The sequence below is a fragment of the Pisolithus orientalis genome (genome assembly GCF_024613125.1).
Source record: "Pisolithus orientalis strain OTSU chromosome Unknown F5J12scaffold_35, whole genome shotgun sequence".
Lineage (NCBI taxonomy): Eukaryota > Fungi > Basidiomycota > Agaricomycetes > Boletales > Pisolithaceae > Pisolithus > Pisolithus orientalis.
Window position 1 is genome coordinate 251,964 of NW_026260816.1, and position 14,203 is coordinate 266,166.

The 14,203-nt window shown below is 46.1% G+C and overlaps 4 protein-coding genes and 1 pseudogene across 5 annotated transcripts; 4 read left to right on the forward strand and 1 right to left on the reverse strand.

Annotated features, from left to right (window-relative positions):
• Positions 1 to 344: 344 nt before the first annotated feature.
• On the forward strand, positions 345 to 2,036 carry F5J12DRAFT_785304 (uncharacterized protein; the record flags this gene model as incomplete). The annotated part of the gene is made up of 4 exons (XM_051743214.1): positions 345 to 943; positions 1,166 to 1,311; positions 1,363 to 1,407; positions 1,483 to 2,036. The coding sequence occupies 4 exons, from the start codon at positions 345 to 347 to the stop codon at positions 2,034 to 2,036; spliced, it is 1,344 nt and encodes a 447-aa protein (XP_051596800.1).
• Positions 2,037 to 4,224: 2,188 nt separating this feature from the next.
• F5J12DRAFT_725518 (uncharacterized protein) lies at positions 4,225 to 4,395 on the forward strand (the record flags this gene model as incomplete). The annotated part of the gene is made up of 1 exon (XM_051741639.1): positions 4,225 to 4,395. A coding segment is annotated over one exon (171 nt), but the record flags the coding sequence as incomplete, so codon positions are not given.
• A 1,600-nt stretch (positions 4,396 to 5,995) lies between these two features.
• On the forward strand, positions 5,996 to 7,323 carry F5J12DRAFT_785306 (uncharacterized protein; the record flags this gene model as incomplete). The annotated part of the gene is made up of 5 exons (XM_051743215.1): positions 5,996 to 6,025; positions 6,220 to 6,236; positions 6,372 to 6,683; positions 6,837 to 6,898; positions 6,977 to 7,323. The coding sequence occupies 5 exons, from the start codon at positions 5,996 to 5,998 to the stop codon at positions 7,321 to 7,323; spliced, it is 768 nt and encodes a 255-aa protein (XP_051596802.1).
• Positions 7,324 to 7,793: 470 nt separating this feature from the next.
• F5J12DRAFT_t164 lies at positions 7,794 to 7,866 on the forward strand (annotated as a pseudogene). The gene has a single exon. The product of its transcript is annotated as a tRNA-OTHER (tRNA).
• Positions 7,867 to 11,105: 3,239 nt separating this feature from the next.
• On the reverse strand, positions 11,106 to 12,245 carry F5J12DRAFT_785307 (uncharacterized protein; the record flags this gene model as incomplete). Its single annotated transcript, XM_051743216.1, has 3 exons — positions 11,106 to 11,321; positions 11,374 to 11,537; positions 11,807 to 12,245. The coding sequence occupies 3 exons, from the start codon at positions 12,243 to 12,245 to the stop codon at positions 11,106 to 11,108; spliced, it is 819 nt and encodes a 272-aa protein (XP_051596803.1).
• Positions 12,246 to 14,203: the final 1,958 nt, after the last annotated feature.

Here is a 14,203-nt window from a genome sequence, read left to right on the forward strand (position 1 = left end):
TTTTGCTCCATGATATTCAGCAATCTGTAGTATGTTGATAAGTTGATTGAAATATTGTTCAATTGTGTCACAATGTCAGATTTGGCTATTTGGGCTTGTTTGTCTACCAGCCAGTGTTGATGCCAGCACAATGGTTCATGAAAATATAAAATGCAGCTGCACTGCTGACACAATTGTCAACTATCACTTGACTGCACTGCTCTCACACTAGTACCCCACTTCCACAAAAATGTCCCAACATGCTGAAGCATCCCAAACCACTGCTGTCACTCCCTCTGTCACTCTCCCACATGAAATAGTCACTAATGCTGCAGACATAGTCATGGTGGAGCTTTTGATGCTCCATGACCACAGGAACAAGCAATACTGGAAAAGAGCTATGCATGTCATTTGAGAACAGTTGGTTTGTGGCATGCCAATCTATTTATCCTCTGATATTTACAACATTCCAAACCCATGTGCACCCTTTGGCTGAGGAACTGCCCTCAAAATTCACCATCCCCACCCACATCATCACTGCCAAAATGATTATGACAGATCCAGTGGTGCTTACAGCATTGAAGGAGTGGCCAAACTTTGACAAGATCAGAGACACAATGGATGCCAATGTTGTGGACCATCTGTGGTACCAGATTGAAAGGCCCATCAACAAGGGTAAATGGCATGCAGTTCCATTAGACCCACTTCAGATAAGTGACAATGCTGCTGCCACTGCTGACACTTTGGAAGAACCCTGTGGCCAATCAACCAGTTGCACTGCTCCTACTGGCACTTGGCCCAGAAGTCAAAGGCCACAGAAGCATACAAGGTCAGTGGCAGCAAGTGATGCCAACATTTCAATGGCAACTGCTGGAGCATCTGCTGGTTGTGGCCACTCAGTTGCAGCTCTTGCAACCCCTGCTGCTGGCTATATGCCTGTTGCTGAAGAAGACCAATGCAATAGGTGCATGGAGAAAAATCTGCCATGTGTGGTCAAGCCAGGTTCTGCATGTTGGCAGTGTAGCTGCCAGAAGTACAGGTGCAGTATCTTCACTGGAGTGAAGGCTGCATGGTCACGGTCAAGGTGACCCCACAGTCATGCTGTAACTGAGGCACTTGATGGAGCAGTGGACTGTCCCCAAACCATCACAGCCACCCATCCCCCCAGCTGATGCCATCCTCAAAGCCCTTCACCAGGGCCATCAGCCACAATATCCTTGGAACCCACCACTCCCATGTGGCAGACCCAGAAGTGGTGGGCAGCCACTAGAAGTATGACACCTGCCACTGGCAAGACAACCACCTTGGCCACTCCAAGCTCCTGCAGGCAAAGTAAGTCCTCCATTTCTTTCATTCTGCTATTCTTATTCGAGCCTAACATAGTTTTTGATGGAGTGGTCATTGTCACTCCATCCTGGCAGCAGTCAGGTCAGCAGACATCAAGCCCAGCATCCCAGGGGGCAGCAACATCCCAAAGCTGTCTCACTACCCCATCCTGCCCAGTGACCCCCAATGCCACCCCCATGGAGTGTATGGAAGAGGAGATTGCAGCATTGCAGCAGCAGCATATGGAGATGGCACAAGATCTCCTAGATACCCACCATGAGCTTGCCAATACCCAGCAGGCCCTTGCAGATACCCAGACCAAATTGCAGATGCTTTGCAATCTTGTTGAGGCCTTACACCAGCACCTGTACCCATTGCCACATTCCTCACCTGATGCACCTGGACCCTCCTGCCCCTCCCCCACTGGCTTTGCAATTACAAGTCATCAAGCAGTCATTCCCACTGATGGTGCAAGGATACTTGACCTTGTGCCCACTACAATGGTCCAGGGGGTTGCGATTGATACCAGCATCCTCCAGAACCTCCCAGGTGATATGCTTTTAGCCCCTTCTACTTTCCTGCCACCCCCCCACCATTTTGCATACTCATCCACTGCTGGTGTAGGAGAAGCCCAGCCCCCTATCTATGTCTCTTTGGGTGCAGTTGCCAACCACGCCAGTGGGAACAATGCTGATGATGAGGATGCTGCTAATTGGATGGACATAGATTAACATGTCCATAGAATGTACTATTGCCATTTCATCATTGCTATTCCTAAGAATCATCATCCCCACCCACTTTTGCTTTACATGGTGCAGATATGGTCTCTCTGGTGTGTGCCATCCCATTTGAGTCTGGCCAGGTGACTGGCCTTGTGATTTATAATTCCACTGGTACAGATAAGCTAGTGCACACCAGCAGCACCCTCAAATCATGCATGGTACTTGCCACATATGTCCTGCACAATTGCAAGGGTTTAACCCTCTGACCCAGGTTGTGGCCATGCAATCATGGCCTATGCTGCTTAATGCTGATGCTACCAGTGAATAGCACTTGACATTGCCCATTCCTGTGTATGCCACCACTCATTCCCCTCTATGCTGCCTGATGCTGTCGACACCCACCCCTGCTGGCACCTCACATCCATGCTGCCAGCCCATTCCTGACTACACTGCCACTCATTGCTGTCTATGCTGCTCCATGCTGTCAACTTCTGCTTCTGCCCCCTGCCAGTACCTCATATCCATACTGCTACCCCATTCCTGCATATGCTGCCCAATGCTGTTGACCCCTGCTGGTACCTCATATCCATGCTGCCACCCCATTCCCATCTATGCCACACAATCCTGCTGGCTTCTGCTCTGCACTAGTGATTACTGCTCCCTGCTTGCTACTGCTGTGTCATGCCAGTGAGTTCTGCTGGCAATGCATGTTGCACTCTCCTCACTACCCCACCCTGTCTCTATATGCAAAACTATGCCAATGCATATTAGTGTATGTGACCATATGCTTTTACATCTTCACTGGCTTACCATGTTGCAAAAAAGTAAACTGTCATGACAATCTCAGTGGCTTGTCATGTGACTGAGATGCCTAATTCAATGGCATAACAATGGCAATGTAATGATATCTTATCTTGTCTCATCATATCAATGCCATAACAATACTCCATTCAGTATTTGGATGTGTACCTTAAGCCCAACAAATCATTGCAAGTGCATGTGACATGATCATTATTGATTTTCTGATCTAACTTATCAATTACATAACATAATATTATGGGTTGTTTCAGACCCAAATCAGCTTTGCCCATTGCCTTCCATCCACCATGCCCCCACATCAAAATTACCAGCAGTCAAAAGAGTTGTCCACTAAGCAACCTTGCAAGCACTGCAGTAATCTCTATCTACCACAAGGAATCAAACAGCACAAGACCAGTTGTGTGAAGGAGCATGTGAACTGCAAAGAATGAGACAAACACAATAAGGCATGCATATGAGATGTTCATCAAAATAAGTCAATACCTTTCCCCCCTCTCATCTGTCCATTAATTTACAATGGTTGTTTACTAGCTGAAATTGCTAAGGAAGCAGTCGCAGCTACATCCACATTGTTAGTGCACCCTGGCATCACTGGGTCTTCAGGCTCTGCAGCAGCTGTAATACCAGCACCACTCAGGCAGCTGTCAGTGGGCCCTTCACAATCAATTCCCAGTATGTAGACTGCCTTAGTGTTGCTCTCAATGCTTACACTTTGCAAGACAGGATCACCAACTGGCTTTGCTCTCAATGAAGACAACATGTTGATGGGTATGATGAGTCCTCATGGTAGGAATATACTGGACTCAGGTAAGTTTAGAATGTTTGTCTCTAACTGAAATTCAACTAATCTCCTGTTGTTTGTGATGAATCTCGATTCTGACATGTCAATTGCAGCCCAAGTGGCAGGTCACTCAGTGAACTCTGCTGTGCCAGATGTCCAAAATGACCATCATCCCAAATTCAAGACTGAATTTCATCCCCATAGCAAGTGCCCAACACTTTTCCAATCTGCTGAAGAGTTTGGCCAGCAAAACCTCAAATACATGGCCCCAGACTGTGAGCCCTGGCACCCTTTTGCTTTGGAGGGTGATTACATTTTTGCTACTGTTGCTGTTGAAGCTGAGCTTAGCTCAACTCAGGTTGATTCCCTTCTCAAGTTGATTCATTGTATATGGCAAGGAACAGCAAGTGTCACACTGCATAATGATGCTGGGCTTTGCACTGCTTTTGATAGAGTGGTGGCACAACTAACACCAGTAAGTTGTTTATTTCCAGTGCACTTTTGACAAGTGGCTCACTTCCCAGCCACTTGTCAATTCTTGAAGTTTGAAATTGCTGTGCCCTATAAGGGCAGTGACATGATGTTCCCATCCACATCTGCCCTCTGTGGGACTGGGCCCTCAATTTATTGCAAAATCCTTTTCTTGAACTGCACTTCATCTGGGATGCTGAATGGGTCTTCAAACTTGATGGTGAGATGTATGAATGCTTCTACACTGAACCTTGGATGGGCAATCATTGGTGGGATATTCAAGTGCATTGTAATTAATATTATTTCATACCATTGTACTGTGTCAATTCACTGTGTTTCTTCCTGTTATGCAAATGAAGTCACAGTTACCCACACATGTGGAGAATGCTGTTCCATTTGCATTTATTCATTACACTGACAAGACATGGCTGTCATCTCATGGTACTGTCAAGGGTTACCCCATGGTAGCACTGTAGGGAATGAGTTTGAGTTCCCTAGAAGAATTTGTCTTGGTCAGGAGTTAGGGGTTGAGGGACTTGTGTTATTTCTTGTGTTTTGTTTTCATGTTTGGACCACTGGACTTGGTGGTGAGCAGCTGTGTTGCTGACTAAGCACATGCACTGTGTTCATGCAAGTTCAGTTTACCAAAAAAAACAATTCATGTCACAGGCCCTCAGTAGTAGGGTGATTTCATCTCACATTGTGGCAAGTTTTTGAGGATAGAATTATTACTTTGGGGAGTACACAAAGGGCCAGGAGGACTGGCAAGACATTTAGATCAGTAGGAAGACATCCCAGAGCTAAGTCTTCATTTTAGTTTGCATTTTTACCTTCTTACTACACCTTTCTTTCTCCACACAGGACCTCCCTTTTGGGTCAAGCACAAATACTCACCCATTGCTGATAATTACTATTTCTAGGTATCTTCTATTACCTATTCCTACATCTGGAGCCCACCACAAGGGGGGTTCTGTTTGTTTTGGGGAAAGAAGCTACCTCTTTATCACCACATGAAGTTTTTGCTAAATTAAGTTGGACAAGCTAAGTACTCAGAATCTCAATTCTAGTTACAGTCTACACTCAGGAACTCCGGAATTTTCTGAATTAATTTTTCAAGCAGCAAATGTTGAGTGAGCGATGAAGTCAAAGATCCCTCAAGCCAAGAAGCAGATCCAAAGGGAAATTAATAGTTGAGTTTCTGCAAAGAAGCCATGAGAATGCACCAGAAGAACTTGAGGGACACACCATGGTTGTTGGGGTGTGCATCTGACCTTTTTAGGTATTTCAAAGAGGTTTGAAGTCTTTGCAAGCATGAGAAATGCTTTGATGACCAAGAATGGGCAAAATGGGCTTGCTGGTATGCAGGTGGTGAAGTTTCCGACCCTTGGCTCCAGTTTGTAGAGGATCAGTTCAGTTGGCCTGAATTTGTGGTGGCCATCATGCATTTGTATCCTGGGTCCCAGAAATTGGATTGGCAGCATTTAAAGGATGACCTTTACAGTCTTGTTGGCAGTTGAGCAAAGAGAGAAATTCATACAGAGGAACTAACAAATTACAGGCTTTATTTTCTTGATTTAGCAACATATCTATGGGTTTCGAGGAAACTTGAGGCTGACAAGCATGAAGACTTCAATAAAGAGTTTTGGTGCGAAATTGTTCAGAAAATGCAACACAATGATCGACAGGCGATGCTCTGACAACCCATGGCCCATGCAACAAGTAACATTCATAGCTACAAGACTACTTCAGAAGGGATTTTGCTCAGAGCGAGTGCAAGTATATTCTCATCAAGAGCAGCCTGAACCCAAGCCTACAAAGTTTTTTCTGGTTGATTCTACATATGACTCACTGACAGCTAGTCTACAGAGACCTACAGAGCTACAGGAGTGTGTCCAGCATGAACAAAGGGCAGTGGCAAAGCTGGAAGGTCATGCATGTGCAAAAAACCAGGCTGAGGCTCCCTTGGCACACTCAAGTCACATGCAGCCACACAGTCCATCTGAGAAGACAAAGAGTGAAGACTGAAGCCCCAGCAGGCTTGTCAAAGCAGCAGTGGCAGCCCATTTTGAGACAAAAGAGTTTTCTTTGAGTATGAACAAACCACTGACTATGGAATTACAGGAAGCAGCAAAGCTCCAGTGAGTCAAACCAGCAGCAGTGGAAGAACCACTCATGACGAAGGAGCCATTCAAATTTGAGGTGAGCAAGTGTGCTCAGAGGGGTTTTTCATTTCATTTTCACTGAGTTTCTCAACTAGCTACTGATACTTTCAGTTTAAGATGTCAAAGTCTCAAAGAAAACACTGTCAAGGTTCCTGCAGTCAGCGAAGAGGTTCAGCAATTGGCAGATGAGTTACTTGTATCGAAGATTCCACTCAAATTTGAAGCAGAAAGGCTCAAAGAACAGGTGATGCCCACAAGAGTCAAAGTTGAAGAGCTCGAAATGCTTGCAGGCAGCCCCAAAGCGAAAAGGTTGGCAGATGAAGAGGTTGTTGGCTCACACAGGATGCCACAGTGCACAAATTGTGCTGATTCGAGGGTTATTGCAAGAAGAAGCAGGATTGAGGAGCCATCGAGGCACATAATGTACCTACTTTGTACTGTATCATATGACCAAACAAGGTTGACAATCAGCTGTGTTACACAGACTGGCTAAAGTCAAGCCCACCTCTGAGTTGTCATTGTGTCACACAGCATAGCCATGATCATTGGATGTCACCTTTGCAACACCATCTGCAGAGGGCAGAATGTCCCAGATGAGCCTCTGAGGTCATCATGGGGCATTGTGCTGGTCTGCAAAGGTAACTTAGGAGGATGTGCCATCATAGCCCACTGAGGCTGGGATGGGACACCCCACTGACTTTCATAAGGGGACTCAGGATGTCCCATGGCAGCCTCCAAGGCTGCCTTGGGACATCCCTCCCTCCCCTTTGCCAACCAGTGGGATGTCCCACAACAGCCTCTAAGGCTACATTGGGACATCCCACTGTTCCCTCTGCCAAGCAGTGGGATGTCCCACAACAGCCTCCAAGCCTACATTGGGACATCCCACCCTCCCCACTGCCAACTAGTGGGATGTCCCCCAACAGCCTCTAAGCCTACATTGGGACATCCCACCCTCCCCTTTGCCAACCAGTGGGATGTCCCACAACAGCCTCTAAGGCTATACTGGGACATCCCACCCTCCCCTCTGGCAACCAGAGGGATGTCCCAACACAGCCTCTAAGGTGTTGAAGTAGTAATCCACACTAATCCTACAAGCACCATAGGGAATCCAATGCAAGGTAGCTCCATGGTCAGAGAAGCTGCTTGACACTGAGAGGGTCCTGGCTCAATGCCAGCTCTGGTCACATTTTCATCAGGTTATGAGCTGCATCTGGAACCCATGCATGCTCAGTACAATGGGTCATGCAGCATCCTTAGTAAGTCCAGATCATGTGAGTTACATGGACACAAGGTGGTTGATAGTAAGGCCTCCTGGAAACACAGCAGTAAATCCTGATCCATCACATGACACAAGGTCAAAAGGCAATCAGACCATTTGCATGACCCTAGGGGGTGTGCACTGTTTTTACACTCCAAAAGTGGCCAGATGAAGGGACCACATTGGAGATGGTGCATTCTGTGCATTAACTTCATGGAGATATGTTCCCACAGTGCTAGTCTAAGCCCCCAAGCTATGGACATTAGTACCCAGACCATATGGCTCAGTGGTTGCAGCACCTGGTAAACACCTAGGAGGTCACTGGTTCAATCTTAGGACTGGTCCCATTTTCCTCATAAGGCTACTTTGGGACATCCCTCCCCCCCTCTGGCAAGCAGTGGGATGTCCCATGACAGCCTTTGAAGCTACACTGGGACATCCCTCCCCCCCTCTGGCAAGTAGTGGGATGTCCCATGACAGCCTCTAAGGCTACATTGGGACATCCCTCCCCCTCCTATGGCAAGCAGTGGGATGTTCCACAATAGCCTCTAAGGCTACATCAGGACATTCCTTCCCCCCCTCTGGCAACCAGGGGGATGTCCCACAATAGCCTCTAAGGCTATATTTGGATATCCCTCTCCCCCTCTGGCAACCAGTGGGATGTCCCACAACAGCCTCTGAGGCTACATTGGGGCATCCCACCCTCCCCTTTGCCAAGCAGTGGGATGTCCCACAACAGCCCCTACACCTACATTGGGACATCCCTCCCCACCATCTGGCCAGCAGTGGGATGTCCCACAGCAGCCTCTAAGGCTAAGTTGGGACATCCCACCCCCCTGTCTGGCCAGATGTCCCACACCACTCTCCACATAACACAAGGCCAAAATGCTATCAGACCATTTGCATGATCATAGGAGGCATGCACCCTTGTTGCACTCCAAACATTTCCAGATTGAAGGACCATGTTGGAAATGGTGTATTCTGTGCATTGCACTCCACATAGTTTTTTTCCCACCTCACTGGTCCATGCCCCATGCTACTGATGCTATCACCTAGACAATATACACAGCGGAGCAGTCAGATCACCTGGTTAACACCTAAGAGGTTGCTTCAATCCCAGCTCTGGTCACATTTCCATCATAAGGCTACGTTGGGACATCCCACCCCCCCCCCTCCAGCAGCCAGTGGGATGTCCCACAACAGCCTCTCAGGTTATGTTGGGACATCCCATCCCCCTTCCATAAACCAGTGGGATGTCCCACAACAGGCTTTCAGGCTATGTTGGGACATCCCAACCCCCTTTCCAGAAACCAGTGTGGGATGTCCCACAGCAGCCTCTCAGGCTATGTTGGGACATCCTATCTCCCCCTCTGGACATCAGTGAGATGTTATACAAATGCCACAGAGGCAAATGTTGGACATCCTACCCTGTATCTCTGACATCCACATTGCCCTCTGCCCACAATTGGGATATATATTGTCACATTGTAACAGGCTCAATCAATGGCACCAATCAGTTCAAGTCAGATCACCATGATTTTTGGAGATTCAGAATCAGGGCAATGAGACACAGGTCTGCCTTGCAGATGTCCATTTCACATATAACCAAGATTGTGAGCCCATTATTGCATAATTCTTCACACAAGATTCATATCCTTTGAGCCCTGTGTAATTTCTAGAGAACAGTACCAAAAAATATGTGCAGAGATGAAAAGTCAGTGACCAAATGAGCAGTGAGCAGTGAATAACTGCATTTGAGTGGGTGTAGCCATATGCATGAGTAGTTGCTGACATGATCAGGTTCACTCAATGGCTCCAAATGTCCTATACATATCAATGCCTGAAATAGTCATGGCACCCAAAGAATGCTATTCAAATTGTATCCAGCAATCATACCCTGCAGATCTCAAGTGTTGTATTATTTCTCAATCTCATGTCCTTCTACTATGATTTTATTTGAAGCAAGTCTTGAGATGTGAGGCAAGGGGACACAGGTAAGGGGTGGCACATGATTGGTAAGCAGCCACCAAGTGTAGATAAGACAATACTAGGTGTAGAACTTCAGATCACAACAACACACTGCATAATTGCATAAATTTTTGGTACTGTTCTCTAGATGATACACAGGGCTCCAAGGATATGAATCTTGTGTGAAGAAATATGCAATAATAGGCTTCCAATCTTACTTATATGTGCAATGAACATCTGGAAGCAGAGGGCTCTCTGCTGCCCAAAAAGCATTGAAAGCCTGCTGGACAATTGATATATAGAAGACCACTATTAGTTTGCTAAGGTGTACAGATGCCTAGATCACTTGCAATTTTGATTGTATATGTGAAATCAGCCTATGCTTTTTCAGACTTATATAGTGCTAGAACTAGTCTAATCTTTACACCAGGACCTACATCTAATTTCCCTGATTCTGAATCTGTAAAAGTTGTGGTGATCTGACTTGAATTGATTGAGATATCAAAGTTATAACATTTAGCTACTATATGTGTGTGATTTTGTTTATTTGGCCTTGCTCTCAGTTTTGAAAATAGCTGTAACATGAGGAGCAACAAGGCACAAACACAGTAGCTAGGACTGCTGGAATTGTATATACAGACTGAGGCATCATGTACAGTGCCTAACAGCAATGGACATGTGATGGACATTGGTACCATATGTGATTTGACCCTGGACCACCCCTAATAAAGAGTTGATAAGTGGCCAGTACTGAAATGTAACAGTAATGGCTGGGGTGACTGACACGAAACTATGGGATGCAGTAGAGGATTCCCAGGCAATCAGGGAGAAAGAAGGAAAACACCAATTGGATCACCTGATCTTGAGGTATACACTAAACTGCCTTGAAACCCTTCAAACACAACAGTGGGAATATCTCAACAATGAGCAAGCAGAATTGGATGAACAAGGGCACCCCATAAATGGGTCAGTGAGAGGGATTTGTGGCTCAAAAAGCGAGAGAAGTGGTGTGGATATGCATGAGGTATGATGAGAGGACCTCAAGGGGTGGGCCTTGCCACAAAAATGCGAACATCTCCGTAACTACTGCACCAATCACAATGATCTAGACATCTCCAGGGAGTCGTCATCTAGTAGTGCGAGTCTGCAAAAAAGCAAGAGACATGTCAGAGAAACCACTGAGATACAGCCCCAAGATGATAGGGGTAACTCCGGGCAAGTGCACAAGCAGGTGATGACCTCAGGACAATGGCTGGGGTGATCAACACAGGCCTCAGGAAGGTGGTCAGGTACTCATAGATAAACACAGAAAAAAAGGAGCCACCATGATTGGACCATCAGATCTGGAGCTATGCACGAAACTGTCTCACTGCCCTCCAAATACAAAAATGGCGATATCTCAATAGCAGCTTCATGGAATTAGACAAAAGAGGCCCCCCCAGAGAGGTCTCGGTGAGGGGAACGAGTGGTGCAAAAAGCGATAGGAAAGGCACAGGACTGAGTGGAGAGCTGCAGACTTGTCCCCTGAATCTGATGGTAACATCATCGCTGACACCAGTGACATCAATATACAAGTGGCACATGACAAATATGTTGTAGGGGAAGCAAAAACTACACTAGTAGTAATCTTCATTTATATACTCCTCAGTGAAGTCATCCTCATATTGTGCAGCATTACCCCTGTTAACCCAATGAGGTTCACCTGACTGGGTTGGAGGGTAGTAGTCATTGGTATATGGACCGTTGTAGTAAGGATGGTTGGTTTGAGATGGAACATGATGGAATCCTTGGCAAGATGGAGGAAATTGATTGCAGTGGCCAGAAGGTAACAGCTAGAGAGAATGCAAGTCAACAGTGAAACCTCTGCAAAATCGAATTACTCACATGATATGGGATATTAGATGGGCCAGGATCTTGGCAAGGATGGACAATGTCCCCCACAGGACAGGCAGAGTCATCAGACTTGTATGTGGGTGGCGAGGATGGGGGAAGTGGGGACTGGGCACAAGAAATGGTCTGAGCATTGTGAGCATGTGCATCATCATCATCTAGGAGTCAACATGTCAATATGAGGCAGATGCATATATAGATAGTAACAGAACAGGATCACAACAATTCTTTATCTATATAACAACCAAGGGAATGATGGGTGGCAGGAAATGGTCATGAGTATCCAAAGCACCAAGCTTTGAAACACAAGTGGGCACCAAGCCCACCATTGCATGGCCAGAGAGGCACCAAACCCCAAAGTCAAAAGAAATGAGAATTATCTGAAAAAAATGTGAGAGACTGAGGGATATGAAACAGAAAAACCTACCACAGGAGTTGCTTGAGCTCTCTGTCTTGTCATCATTCTCATTCTCATTGTAATCAGAACCCTTGTCGTCATCATCACTACCAGGCAGCTGGTCATCCTCTTTCTCACTACCAGATGGCAGGTCATCCTCTTTCTCACTACTCGATAGCAGGTCATCCTCATTCTTGCTACCAGACAGCTGATCATCCTCATTCTCATTACTGGAAGGCTGGTCATCTTTGTTTTCATTGTTGTCAGGATTCTCCTCCATCTCCTCCATTGCAGAGTCCTCATCATGGATTTGGTCATCCAGGCACAGGGAAGGGGAAGGGAGTGTTGGGGTGTTCACAATGGAAGGATGAGGTGTCAAGGAGTGTCTTCTATCTCTCAGGCCAAACATGTGCTCTTCCCAGCCTTCAGGAGGCTGGACTGCACACCACAGTTTTGGTTTGCCAATCATATCCTTCGGAGTAGATTGCTGTGAGCAGAAAATGATGTTAGAGTAATGGATGAGAAGTATACTACAAGATGTACCTCTGAGTGTTGCACTCCATCATTAGAGACAACAGCACCACCTTTTTTTACTCATTTGGAAACTGGGGCACTTTGTGAGGACAGAATCCTTCAGTTGTGAAGAATGCAAGTGTTCAAGTCAGCAAGGAAGTCCCTTCAAGGCTCTGGGATATTAGCAGAGTGGGGCATGGTTGTATGGGGGTGTTAAGAAACAGGGGGAGGCAAGGTGAGTATTTAAGGTCAGAGTACATCAAGGCAAGATGAACCACATGGGAAAAAAAATCTGTCTAGAACATGTTGTCTCAGCATGCAAAGTTCTGGATATAGCATCAGCAAGGACATATAAAACCACAAAAAGAGGACACAACATAAGGGGGACGAAGGAAAAGCATGCAGGAAGGAAGTGGTTGTAATGTGTAGCGAGGATGACACACCTATTAAAATGGAAACATATGGGTGGAATTCCAATTGAAATCCAGAATGGCGGTATTCCATCTGCACAACCCAGAGAGTGGGGTTCCTCAGGACTGAAAAACCACAAGAGTTCATCAGTATCCAGCAATAGAGAAAGGAATGGGCTTACTAGACAGAAAATGAATCATTCAAGCCCCTAAGGGCAGTCACTGACAAGAGCAGGGTTGATGCAGTCCAATAGATGCAGTCCCTTTCATGTGATCAATAGCCAAATCGAGCATATAACATAGACCAAACATCAGAGGTATGACAACCTTTGGGCAAAGTTGTTGCTGAAACAAATCTCTGGTACTGTCTAGGTGGCCATGGACAAGAATAGTGGAGGGATCAGTCGAGTTAGGTGGCATTAGATGTATTGATACTGGTGGTGCAGGAAATTCTGCATAAATGGGGATCGAGGGGGATAAGGTGGCAGGTGTACACTCTTTGCAGTGTGAGTCAAAGTGAGGATCAGTGGTGAAAACCAACCAAAACCAACACAAAAGACAATGAAAGCGAGTGGTGGTGTGCCTATGCGGTACCTAGATGGTAGAACCTGTTCTTTGGGAGGTTTTTTGTGAGCTACAACACTCAAAGATGAGTGCTGAGGGTTGGGGGTGCTCCTGATGAAGAGGGAGCAAGAATGTGATAGAAAGCGATAGGGTAGACTGCTGTCAGCCTACAGAAGGATGGATGGTGACTTGATTCGATGTCCTAAGCTGTACCGAGCTCAGGGAGGGCTTGGAGCGAAGTATATGGATGATAGATGATGATAAGCGAAGTAGATGATAGCTAGACCCTTAATAAAGTCTCAACTATTGAAGCTGATGAATGATTTACTGAGAGATGATAAATTGCAAGCAAGAGGGGCTCTCTGATGTCTTTTTTTTTTTTTGCTACCTAAGTACAGTGACTAATATACAGTACAGGGGCGTTGCCTATGGAAAACAAGGTGCAAACACTTGGTAAGCGATTGGTAACTGATGAGTAAGGAATGTAAGTGATGGGTAATTGTCTTGGAAAGCATTGGTAAGCATTGGTAAGGATAAGTAAGCCAAAAAGCAAAGAATCAGTAAGCAAAGTCAAAAGATTGGTAAGTATTGGCAATAGGTGAGTCAAAGACAGTCAGAATGTCAAAGTATGAGTCAAGCAATGTCAGGAACTGGGAAAGTGCACTGGAATTGCATTAGGGGGAGGCTGTGCATGTCACATCTTGAAGAGATCGCTTCTAGGCCAAAGTGGGATGACAGAGAGGCAGCACTGATCTGATGGCGATATAGTACATCCAAAAGCAGACAGGGTGAGTCAGATGTCAACAGGGGTCAAGCTTTGGGGGTCTGTGGGGTGACAGGAGCATAGGGGATCGCAACTTTCCCCCCCAAACCATCCTCTCAGTGAAGCAAATAAAAACTTCATGAACAAGGCTCTGTTGGAAGGGAGGATGAAGGGGGA